Here is a 12950-nt window from a genome sequence, read left to right as displayed (position 1 = left end):
ACATGGCCATCCAGGCAACACAGGACTCATCAGAACAACCAGATGAGGTCCACCTGAAAACAAACAGAAGAACACCCTCAAGGAAGGCCAAGGAGCACCCTAAACAGCAGCCTGCAAACCTTGCGGCCAAAAGCAGCATCCGCAGATGCCATCACATCCACCTTATAAAATTTAGTAAAGGTGTCAACAGACGACCAAGTCGCCGCCTTGCACACCTAAAGTACAGACGCCTGATGGCGAAAGGCCCAGGAAGCACTAAAAGACAGAGTAGAATGGGCCTTGACAGGGAAGGGAGGAACCTGACCCTTGATGGAAAAGGCCTGCACCACTGTCCGTCTGATCCATCTGGAAAAAGTCGCAGCAGACGCAGGCAGCCCTTTCTTCGGGCCATCCGTGAGCACAAAGAGTGAGTCAGACTTGCAAAAAGACTCGGTAGACGCCAAATACACCCTGATAGCACGAACAACATCCAGGGTATGCAGAGTAAATTCCTTAGGATGTTTAGGCTTAGAACACAAGGACGGTAACATGATCTCCTCATTAAGGTGAAAACTGCAAACCACCTTCGCAGGAAAGACGGATTCGGCCGAAGGACCACCTTGTCCTTGTGAACCACCAAATAGGGAGAACGACAGGACAGTGCCGCCAGTTCCGACACCCTGCGCGCAGAAGTGATAGCCACCAAGGAGGCCACCTTCTGAGACAGGGGAAGCAGGGGGACCTCCCAAATATTCTCAAAGGGAGGCCTCTGGAGAACCAACAGCACCAAATTAAGATCCCATTGCGGTAGCGGAGGTCGCATCGGAGGTACCAAAATGTCGCTCCCCCTGGATGAAACTACGCACCAGGGAATGGGCGGCCAACGGCCTCTGGAAGAAAATAGCCAAGGCCGAGACCTGACCCTTGATAGTACTCAAGGCCAACTTTTGATCAACTCCCCGTTGAAGGAAAGCCAAGATCTGAGCCACCTAATAAGAGCGCGGGTGGGTCCCAAGGGACTCACACTCAATGTACGACTTCCACGTACGATGATAATTATTCCTGGAAGACGCCTTCCTTGCTTATAGCAGAGTGGGAATCACTGAAGCAGATAAACCCCTGTCCTTCAGCACCTGGCCTTCAACAGCCAAGCCGTCAAAGCCAGCGACTGTAAAGCAGGATGGAAGATTGGCCCCCGAGACAGTAGATCCTCCCTGAGAGGAAGTCTCCACGGGGCGTCTGCGACAAGCCTGACCAGGTCGGCATACCAAGCGTGACGAGGCCTGTCTGGAGCCACAAGAATGACCGGAATCCCTTCCGCCTCTATCCTGCGAAGAAGTCTTGGCAGCAACTTGAGAGGAGGAAAGGCAGCATACATCAGCCAGTACCGGACCCAGGGGGCCACCAGCGTGTCTACGGCGTCTGCCAGAGGGTCCCGGGAGCGGGCCACAAACCGCTGTACCTTCCTGTCGATTTGAGATGCCAACAGATCCACATCTATAGTGCCCCAGCGAAGGCACAACTGTTGAAACACCTCCGGATGCAGGGACCACTCACCTGCATCCAAGGCCTGGCGGCTGAGGTTATCCGCCTGCCAATTCTCCACTCCCGGAATGTGTACTGCGGAGAGAGCTGGAACATGACGCTCCGCCCAACGTAGAATGTCCGCCACTTGCAGGGCCGCAAGGACACTCTTGGTGCCCCCTTGGTGATTGATGTAAGCCACGGCCGTGGCATTGTCCGATTTAATGCGCACTGAAAAACCCTCCAGACGGTCGGTCCAGTGTGTCAAGCAAAGCCGGATGGCTCTCAGCTCCAGGACATTGATCGGCAATCGAGATTCTTCCAGGGACCAGACTCCCTGTGCCGAGTCCTGATTAAGGACCCCCACCCAGACAAACTCGCATCCATGGTGACAACCGTCCAGTATATAGGGAGAAATGATTTTCCCGACTGAAGCAGTGGGGACCGAAGCCACCAGACTAGGGACTCTCTGGTCCTGTGGCTTAACTGAATCCGAGAATCCAGAGAATTCGGGTGTTCGTTCCACTTGAGAAGAATTTCCTTTTGAAGAACCCTCGTGTGGAACTGAGCGAATGGGACCGCCTCGAAGGAGGACACCATCAGTCCCAATGCTCTCATACAGGTCCGAAGGGACGGACGGTCGTTGGACATCAACAAACGAACCGCCGACTGGATTTTCCGGAGGAAGAAACACCCTGGCAAAGGACGAGTCCAGGGTCAGGCCTAGATAGACCAGTTTCATGGAAGGGGTCAGAGATTACTTTTGGAGGTTCACAACCCAAACAAACTCCTTCAGAGTACACAAGGTGACACCCAAATTTTCCGTCAGCAACGCAGGGGACTCCGCACAGAGAATCAGATCATCCAGGTAGCACAGGACCGATATCCCCCGCTGTTGCAACAGTGCCAGGACCAGGGCTAACACTTTTGTGAAGACCCGAGGAGCAGAAGCGAGACCAAAGGGTAACGCCACAAACAAAGTGGTCTTCTCCCACGGCAAAACTGAGAAATCTTTGGTGAGCAGCACATATTGAACTTTTGAGCGCGCACAAACACATTCAGAGCCTTTAGGTCCAGGATCGGACGAACCTTGCCCTCCTTGGGAACCGTGAACAGGTTGGAATAAAACCCGTGAAAGCGTTCCGCGTGCGGAACAGACACTATCACTCCTTGCTGTAGCAAGTCCTGCAGTGCCCCATAGAGCGCCCGCAAGGGATCCGGGGATAGGCGGTCATTGGAAGGGAAAAACCTGACCGGAGGAACGGATTGAAACTCGATCTTGTACCCGGACCGCACAACCTCCCGGACCCATTTGTCTGGGATCCGGGCCAGCCACACATCCGAGAACCGGCAAAGGTGTCCCCCCACCCCAGTCACGGGTGAGGGGAGCACCTTCAGGCCGACGGGGTCTTGTCCACAGGCCTGGCGGAACCGGACTTCTGTTTCCCAAACCCGGGCCGCTTGGAGGCACCCACGGGAGCCTTGAAGGGCTTAGCCTTATCAGCCGCCCCCGAGGGACGAGAATACTTCCTGTGAGCGGAAAAGGACGGACCCCGTCTACGGCGAGAGTCCTTACCCCTAGAAGCCTGCGGGAGAAAAACACTCTTACCCCCCGTAACACCTTTAATAATGTCATCCAGGGTAGCCCCAAACAGACGGTCCCCCTGAAAAGGTGTTCTGTCAAGGTCTTCTTAGAAGCCTGATCCGCAGACCAACACTTTAGCCAGAGCATATGCCTCATGACCACTGCCGAAAACGACAGACGACCCAAAAGGGAAGCAATGTCTAGCGTAGCATCGCAAGCATACTGCAGCGCCTGCACCATCTGGTCCAACAGCTCCCCAAATTCAGGAGGGACAGGCTGGCCCTCCGCATCACGGAGTAGCAGCTTCGCCCATTCAGTCACCGTTTGGATGACTAGGGCCGAAAGCAAAGGCAGGTCATAGCGCAGTCCCCGCCATAGCGTATACAGTGCCTTGCAAAAGTATTCAGCCCCCTTGAACTTTGCGACCTTTTGCCACATTTAAGGCTTCAAACATAAAGATATAAAACTGTAATTTTTTGTGATGAATCAACAAGTGGGACACAATCATGAAGTGGAACGAAATTTATTGGATATTTCAAACTTTGTTAACAAATAAACAGAAAAATTGGGCGTGCAAAATTATTCAGCCCCCTTAATACTTTGTAGCTCCACCTTTTGCTGCGATTACAGCTGTAAGTCGCTTGGGGTATGTCTCTATCAGTTTTGCATATCGAGAGAGACTGAAATTTTTGCCCATTCCTCCTTGCAAAACAGCTTGAGCTTAGTGAGGTTGGATGGAGAGCGTTTGTGAACAGCAGTTTTCAGTTCTTTCCACAGATTCTCGATTGGATTCAGGTCTAGACTTTGACTTGGCCATTCTAACACCTGGATATGTTTATTTGTGAACCATTCCATTGTAGATTTTGCTTATGTTTTGGATCATTGTCTTGTTGGAAGACAAATCTCCGTCCCAGTCTCGGGTCTTTTGCAGACTCCATCAGGTTTTCTTCCAGAATGGTCCTGTATTTGGCTCCATCCATCTTCCCATCAATTTTAACCATCTTCCCTGTCCCTGCTGAAGAAAAGCAGGCCCAAACCATGATGCTGCCACCACCATGTTTGACAGTGGGGATGGTGTGTTCAGGGAGATGAGCTGTGTTGCTTTTTTGCTCTGATCAGTCTTCTCCTTGTATGAGCTGAAAGTTTAGAGGGACAGCCAGGTCTTCGTAGGTTTGCAGTGGCCTGATACTCCTTCCATTTCAATATTATCGCTTGCACAGTGCTCCTTGGGATGTTTAAAGCTTGGGAAATCTTTTTGTATCCAAATCCGGCTTTAAACTTCTCCACAACAGCATCTCGGACCTGCCTGGAGTGTTCCTTGCTCTTTATGATGCTCTCTGCGCTTTAAACGGACCTCTGAGACTATCACAGTGCAGGTGCATTTATACGGAGACTTGATTACACACAGGTGGATTGTATTTATCATCATTAGTCATTTAGGTCAACATTGGATCATTCAGAGATCCTCACTGAACTTCTGGAGAGAGTTTGCTGCACTGAAAGTAAAGGGGCTGAATAATTTTGCATGCCCAATTTTTCAGTTTTTTATTTAACAAAGTTTAAAATATCCAAAAAATTTCGTTCCACTTCATGATTGTGTCCCACTTGTTGATTCTTCACTAAAAATTACAGTTTTAGATCTTTATGTTTGAAGCCTGAAATGTGGCAAAAGGTCACAAAGTTCAAGGGGGCCGAGTACTTTCGCAAGGCACTGTATGTTGCGGGCCACAGCCTCCGCCTTCCTATCCTCTGGGTCCTTGAAGGATGGAGAATCTTCCACCGGAATCACAGTAGCCTTGTTAAGTCTGGAAACCGGGGGATCCACCTTAGGTAGCACTGACCACTTCTTCACCAGAGACTACTCAAAAGGGTAGCGCCTGGTAAACACCCCGGTAGAACGTGTCCGCCGCTACCATTCTTTGGCGAGCAGGCCAGCAAAATAAGTGGGGAAGGGAAAAGACTTTTCCACCCTCTGAGGTTTATGGGTGCCAAAGGCAAACCGCCCCCCCCCCCCCCCCCCCCCGAGCGACAACAGCCGCATCCTCCAATTTTAGGGTTTAGCGCACCGAACCAATGAGTGCAGCCACCCGCGCCTTATCCTGCGCAGCAGAAGGCTCATCCTCACCATCAGAGGAGGCATGGTGTGGGGTACCCGACTCGGCCGGGATACCATCATCTGCGGTGGCTGGGTCAGACTCAAGAGTCCGAGACGTCAGAGGAGGCAGGGGTAGGAGGGGGGTCGCTTCTGCAAAGGCTACAACAAAATGGCGGCCGTGCGCTGCATTCGGACCCCACATGGAGACCCCCAAGCCAGCCTTAATACCTCCCAGCAACCGGGCACCACGAACGGCGCACCCCCCCATGTGGCCTGCACACCAGGCTCCGGCCACAGGTAGGCCCAGACCAGTCCCCCAAGCGGGGGGGGGGGGGGGTTGCGGTGGTGGTGGGGGGTAAGGAGGGGGGGGGTCACAGCAGGACAGAGGGAAACCCAGGATTGTGAGGGTCCGACCATCCCAGAGAGAGGGCCCACGTCCACCCCAAAATCCGCCAGGGGAGGGGGGGGGGAACGTTTACTCACCATACCGGGAACACACGCGGGCGCCATCTCATGACAGGACCCCACGCCACCGGAGTAGGGGGGCTGTCGGCCAAAACGGAACGCTGCAACATAAGCCTGGACCCTATTGTGTGTGTCCTGGCGAGACGTTTAACTCGCGGAGCCAGTCCCTGTCCAGTGGGACTATGTCGCGGCCGACCCAGCGCGGAGCTAAGGCCTGCACGCGCTCGCTGGCCAGACTGGGGTGACCACTGGATATGGGGATCCAGTCTGTCGCCCAGCCCGGCATAATTGCTTGAAGATCTCACAGGAAAATCGTTCGAGAAAAAAAAGACTAGCTAAAAAAAAATGCTACATAAAAAAAAATACTCCCATGCCAGGACCAAAGATCCCAGCAAGGAACTAGGTCCTTACTAGGCAGAAAGAAACTGACATCCTATGCAGGAAGAGAGAGGGTATACCCCCAGGGACTGCCCATAGGCGTAGCCAGAAATTCTTTCTGCCTAGTGTCCTACTCCTGTAGGGGGCGGTATTACCCTACTGATATGCATCAGAGGACTGCGTCTGTCATTGAACGATAGAGAAAAGAGCATTGAAATATTTAGGCACCCTTATACCGTCAGAGATTTCGCAGGTGTTTGGACACAATTTTCCAGCTCTTTTGACTGAAACTAGGTTAAAGCTAGAGAAATGGCACGCAGGAATGCACTCATGGTTTGGGAGGTGCAATCTGGTTAAAATGATGATTTTGCCGACATTTCTTTATTTGTTTCAGGCATTGCCCATCCATATTCCTAGCAATTATTTTAAACAAGCCCATTCACTATTCATTAAGTTTATCTGGGCACACAAAAAACCAGGCATAGCGAGACAATTGTTGACCTTACCTAAAAAATGGGGGGGGGGGGGGGTTGCAGTCTCAGACCTACACAGGTATTATCAGGCGGTACAAATAAGTAGACAGGTAGATTGAGGTCGACATGCAGATTGTAACTATGGGTGCAGATGGAACAGGCGCAAGTACCTATCCCCTTAAAGAGAGCCCTTTGGTGTTTTGACCAAGTACCAATAGAGATGAAGATACACCCTTTAGTCGGGAATACATTAAAGATTAGTACCTTGGCATGTCGGCAAAGCTCACTGATATCCCAGGAATCACCACTATACCCAATTTTAGGGAATCCTAGATTCCCCTCAGGGATGGATTCTAAATCTTTCAGTTTTTTGAACGAGGCAGGTATCTTCCAGGCCTCACATTTCCTGAGAGAGAATAGATGGCCCTCAATGAAGAAGTTGACAAGTGATAGAGAGATATTTAAATTACCACGATGGAATGCAGGTCAAACTATATCATTACTTAGCATCAATCCCTAATCCTCAAAATTATGCTAGTCAGTTAACACCTTTAGAGAGGCTCTGTTCGGAAGAAGGTAAATGTCTACACGTGCTATCCAGCGTTTATGATCTGTTAAATAGACCGAAGGAACAATTTCGCCTGCCATTTTTGAGAGGTGGGAGAGAGAACTAAACTGCTCTTTCTCGTCTGAACAGAGGCAACAAATGGTAAATTTTTGGTGTAAAACTGCGACATCCATCGAACAACAACAAACTAATAAGATCTTAATGAGGTGGTATTATACCCCATACAGGCTCCAGAAGATGGCTTTGAGTTCCTCTGACATATATTGGAGATGCCATGAAGATATAGGAACAATGACATATTTTTTTGGTCGTGTCCTAAAATAATAGATTTTTGGAAGTAGGTTAGAAGAATCATTCAGAATTTTGTGGAAGAGGACCTTCCTGAGGATCCAGCTTTTTTTTCTGTTACAAAAGACAGAAATTTTGAGGAGAAAATATAAAAAGTCCATAGTGTGCCACCTTCTAAATGTGGCAAGAGCATGCATCCCTCTCAGTTGGAAAAAACAGAACCCCACGGGGATTCCAGACTGGTTAAAGAAGGTAAAGGAAATAAATAGAATGGAGGAACTAACTTTAGCAGCTCAATATAAAAACGAGCTATAATAAAACATGGCCAGCATGGAATATATTTATGTTGTCGGAGGAAGGTGTAGGCCTATGGTGCTAGTTTGGAATTGATTTAGGAAAGTAGGATTGGAGGCAGATTCTCTAGGAAGTCCTGCCGTTGGTTGGAGGGGAGGGAGGGAGAGGGGTGGGGGGGCGGTCCTCAGATCCTTACACTTCCCTTTTTCCTTCTCCCCCCCCCCCCCCTTTCTTCTCTTTTCTCTTCTTTTTCTTGCATCTTTCTCTTTTTTCTTGAGGGCAAATACAAGTAAAATGGAGACAACCGGGTGGAGGAGGGAACCCGGTTAAGGGTGGGGATCTCCTGCCATGGATTTTTCACCAGTTAAGAATATTGAAAAGATTATGTTGGTCATAGAATTGGATTTGTCCTTAATTGCTATATGATGTTGTGATGCGGTATGTAATGTGTATATTCTGTAAACTATCAATAAATAAAAATATATATTGGAAAAAAAAAAAGATTAAAAAAACCTGTGTGCAGCAGCCTCCTTTAGCCCCCCTAATACTTACCTGAGCCTGTCTTTATCCAGCGATGTTGCAGGAGTGTCTAAACTGCCTAGGATTCACCCTCCTCATTGGCTGAGAAGTGCGGCGTAATTGGCTTCTGCTGCTGTAAATCAAAATCATTCAGCCAATCAGGAGAGAGAGGGGGTGAGGCCGGGCCACGGCTCCGTGTCTGAATGGACACAGAGAGCTCTGACTCTGCTCAGTGCCCCCATAGCAAGCTGCTTGCTGTGGGGGGGGGGGGGGGGCACTCAACAGGAAGGAGGGGCCAGAAGAGCCAAAAAGGGACCCGAGAAGAGGAGGATCCAGGCTTGTGCAAAACCAACTGCACAGAGGAGGCAAGTATAACATGTTAGTTATTTAAATAAAAAAAAGAATGGCAATGTTGAAGCTAACATCTAAACCAATGCAACTGTTCTAAAATAAAGGCAACAGTAAAAAAAGCCTCACCTGTCATTGATGGTGCTTCTTTACGTTGTCCACTCGGCGTGGTAGTTGCTTCATATGCAACAGTTACATCATAAACGGCATCCAGGTAGTCCTGCATGGTATCAATCGTTACATGAGTTGCCTTCACTCTTGGTGTCAACACATGCTTTAAGACTGGCAACCCTAGGAAAAAAAAAAAGGTAGTTTTGACATTTTACCTTTATAATAATATATGCATGATCACATAATTTTGTTTAAGCAAGCTAGTATAAATGCTAGTGTGTGTTTCATCTAAAATAGCTTTCCACTTAAAACTTTGCATGGTTTTGGGCAGAGATTGATCAGAGCAATTTGTGTACAATCCCGATATGTAGTTTTTCCACTCACCACTGCTTACCTTTTTTTTTTTTTGTAAGCCAGTTAGAATACCGGACACCACATATACATACACACTATTTTCCTAAACACATAATTGAATTAAAGTGGTTGTAAACCCTTACATATACTCAGTGAAGAGACTATCCTTAGGTGATGCACAGAGACAAAAGAAATCCTATGTAAGTTGTACCTGTCTTTCTGCAGTCTTCTCTAAATACATTCAAAGTGCTTGATTTATAGGCTGGTCTGAGAGTTCATAATAAAAGGGGGAGGAGAGCTGAAGTTACACTCAGCTGAGCTCAGTGAGGAGAGCTCTAATAGCGGATTGGAGGAAAGACACACCCTTCTTCACACATCACACAGAAACAGAGCTGAGGCTGTCAATCTGTGGATCCTCCCAATCACCATTTTTCTCTTGATGTCAGGAAAAATTTAAGTGATTCATTCTGATAACAGAGGAACAAGGCAGTAGACAGAAATGACACTTCGTGCTCCTAATTGATACAAGTATAGAGGGATATGCTTTTTTTTTTAGATTTCATGCCTGAGTTTAACAACCACTTTACATTTAGAAGCCAGAAGACAAAAATCATTTAATTTAAAAATACTTTATATTAAAAATGACTAAGGATACTTAACAATTAGGAGGGCATTTCCATAGATAAGGCTTAACCCCAATTTGGAACCAACATGGTATAAACTATCAAAGACACTTTCCCCCGGTTCTCACTCAAACTCAAAACATCTAAAATCACTAAGATCACTGAACAAAATCAGAAACATTTATATCTTAATATGACTTAAATACTGTAAGCAAAAATGAATTTAGTTAAATGCAGTAAATTGAAATATAGCAGCATGTAAACTGCTAATTGTTCACCTTGCTGTGACCACAGCACATGCAACTGACAGTTTACAGTCGTGGGAATGGCGTTTTAGAGCCCAAGAGCTTATTTCACCTAGATATGAAATCAGTAATATTAAACAGATGCAGACATGTTTTGGTTTTAGATGATGACTGAGTTACCAATTTATTACTGTCACTTGAAGGTTGTTTGGGGATAAGTTTGTATGCTCCCTAATGCATGTTAAGCCAGGAGATAAAACTTGCAAGCTTAGAGCCTAATTTTCTGCAAAATATTGTAAGGGTCTGTCTAGTACTAGATCACTGCTTCAGAGGCGACAATTTTTAATCTCTTAGTTATTGGCACATTTTGGAGCACGGCTCTGCTTTGACTCTTAGATATCCTGTTTGAAATTGTTCATGTACATTCCGTAACATGAAAAGGCTTCATAGCAGGATAAATATATTGAAGACTAACAATGGCTGAAAGAATTCTTGTGTTCTTTAGCCAAATGGACTGAGCGCCCAGGACAAAAATTTGCTTGAAAAAGATAGCCTTTGGCTACATTGCCATACACAATTTAGACACGTTTACGGTAACTGTACAAATAAATCTTCATAGTTGGTACATAAGTCTGTCACCTCAATATTTACTTGTGTAGAGTAGTTCAAATTCACAATCTCTTCGGTTGTTTCCAGCATACAGTTTGAGCTTCTACACACCACCCAAGGTACTTTGTTGAATTACTACTATGTCTTTGTAACTGGCAGTCTCTAATATATATACTTTTTCTACAACCAGATATTTTAGATAAAAGCAGCACTTTCCTTGTATTTACTGTGAACCAATTTTTAGTATCACATGAAGATCTGATTGAGGGTACTTCTCTCCCTAATAAACTACATTTCTGAATGCGTTTTTTTTTTCTCAAGTCAAAATTAGAAAAACAGCTTTTTATAATAGGTTACAACCAGGGAGGTTCTTACGTTGTTCCTTTGCAGCACTGTAATCAAAGGTTCTATTTTGAGCAGGTGTTATCTGAAAGAGCATATTCCTATGTGCATTGCCTGAAGATGTTCTGGCCTCGCTCTATGTTGTAGCAGGAGTTTCAGGCTGAAAATGCATTTACGGAGAATATAGTGCTGAACTAGCATGCTTAGGTTGCAATGAAAAAAGTCATGCCCCATGAAGAACAATAACCACTAAAGGAGATGAGTAGATAAGTTATTTTACAGTGGGCAAACTACATGCAGGCCCCTTGCCATCTTCTTAAATGAGACCTGATTATGTTTAAGGTTTGCCTGTACAAAAATCAAGAAATTATAGGGAATCTTTTTTAAGAAAGCCAAGTTACCATTAAAAAATTACCTCAAAAGGCCCTAAAAGAAAAAGTGTAGCTGCACAGGATGCACTACAAGGTAACAGGTTGTTCCTACAACTTTACATTAATCTTCCTCTACTGTATTTTACAAGCCATTTTGCAGGTTGCACAGTTCTGGCTTCTAGTTTTTTTAAAGGTAGCTCCTAGTCCTGGATGAGATTTGTTCATCCAGGCCTGTAAAAAGGTAGACCTGTTGGACTAGTTCTCGTGATTCTTACGCCTCATACACACTTTTTTTCATTCAACCCAGCAGGGCCAAATGAAAAACAAAACCTGACAGCTGTACTAACAATACAACAATAGTACAGCCATCTCCCCTGCTGTGCTATTGTGTTCTGACTCTGGAAGACTCCAGACCCCCTGAGCACAATCTGTGCCGGCTGGCATCCGTGGTGACAACCGCCCAGTATCGGGGGAGAAAGGATTTTTCCCTGTCAAAGTGCCGGAGAAGGAAGCCACCAGATCATGGACCCTCTCCTCCCCCCGGCTCAAAAGGATCAGATTGTCTAGAGTCTGAGGATTCTTGTCCCATTTCAACAGGATCTCTATTTGCAGAGATCTTGTGTGGAACTGTGGCATGCTAGCCCATCAGAGCATTTGGAGACTCTGCTCGCAAAAGATCATCCCCCGCTGACGCAACAATGCTAGTACCGGGGCCAACACTTTCGTGAAGGCCCAATGAGCAAAGGCGAGACCAAAGGGTAATGCCCCAAACTTATAATGCTCCTCGTCCACGGAAAATCAGAGGAAGCGCTGGTGACCGACACATATTGGAATGTGAAGGTAGGCGTCCTTGATGTCGATAAAAGCAAGAAAATCCCCCCGATGTAGGGATGCCACTACCGTGCGAATGGACTCCATTCAAAACTTCTGTACCCACACAAAGCAGTTTAGCGCCTTGAGGTCCAGAATTAATGCACCTTGCCTTCCTTCCTGGGAACTGTAAACCGGTTTGAGTAAAACCCTGAAAAAGTTTTGAAGTCGGAACCAGGACAATCATCCTTTAAAGTAACAAGTCTTGCACTGCCCTAAAGAGATCCCGTAAGCGATCTGGGGACAATCGCAGGTTGGAAGGGAAGAACACTTCCGAAGGATAAGACCGAAACTCAATCTTGTAGCCGGACTAAATGACTATGTGGACCCACTTACCAGGGAGGTCCATGAATCTGGAAACCAGCAAAGACATCCCCCCACCCCAAATATGTGTGAGGGCGCTCCTTCATGCAGAGGAAGCCTTGTCCGCAGGTCTGGAAGAGCGTGTTCATAGCTTGCCAAACCAGTTCCACTTAGAACCTCCGGTGGATGCCCTGAAGGGCTTAGATCCCTTGTCTTGAGACCCTGAGGGAAGAAAAGGCCTCTTCTGAGCCGAGAAGAATGCCCCCCCCCCCCCCCCCGTGAAGCCCTTAATGATGTCATCCAAGGAAGCTCCAAACATGTGATCCCCCACAAATGGAAGATCAGATAAGGCTTTCTTAGAAGTCTGGTCCGCAGACCAGCATTTCAGTCAGATAATACGCCGAAGGACCACTGCTGAGACAGACAGTCTAGAAATCAAAGGAGCTGCATCCAAAGAGGCATTGTAGACACACTGTAGTCCCTGGACCAACTGATCCACCAGCCTCACAAAGGCAGGGGGAAGCTGTTCCTCCTCCAGGTCCCGGAGTAAGTGTTTAGCCCACTCGGTTAGAGTTTGCAACACCAGGGCAATAGTAAATACTGGCC

The 12950-nt window shown here is 47.1% G+C and overlaps 2 protein-coding genes across 2 annotated transcripts in view; both read right to left on the bottom strand.

The window, feature by feature from the left end:
• TMEM14A (transmembrane protein 14A) overlaps positions 1 to 12950 on the bottom strand; it is a 1080999-nt gene that overhangs the window by 298796 nt on the left and 769253 nt on the right. The window lies entirely within an intron of this gene.
• The window catches only part of AGPAT5 (1-acylglycerol-3-phosphate O-acyltransferase 5), a 216350-nt gene that overhangs the window by 72948 nt on the left and 130452 nt on the right, over positions 1 to 12950 (bottom strand). Inside the window, exon 6 of the mRNA XM_082251943.1 lies at positions 8646 to 8807. Coding sequence (XP_082108069.1) covers positions 8646 to 8807 — 162 coding nt within the window. The remainder of the gene's footprint in view (positions 1 to 8645; positions 8808 to 12950) is intronic.

Source organism: Pelophylax lessonae (genome assembly GCF_965119305.1).
Source record: "Pelophylax lessonae genome assembly, chromosome: 3".
NCBI lineage: Eukaryota > Metazoa > Chordata > Amphibia > Anura > Ranidae > Pelophylax > Pelophylax lessonae.
Note: the sequence above shows the minus strand (reverse complement) of the source record. Positions and strands in the feature narration are given on the sequence as shown.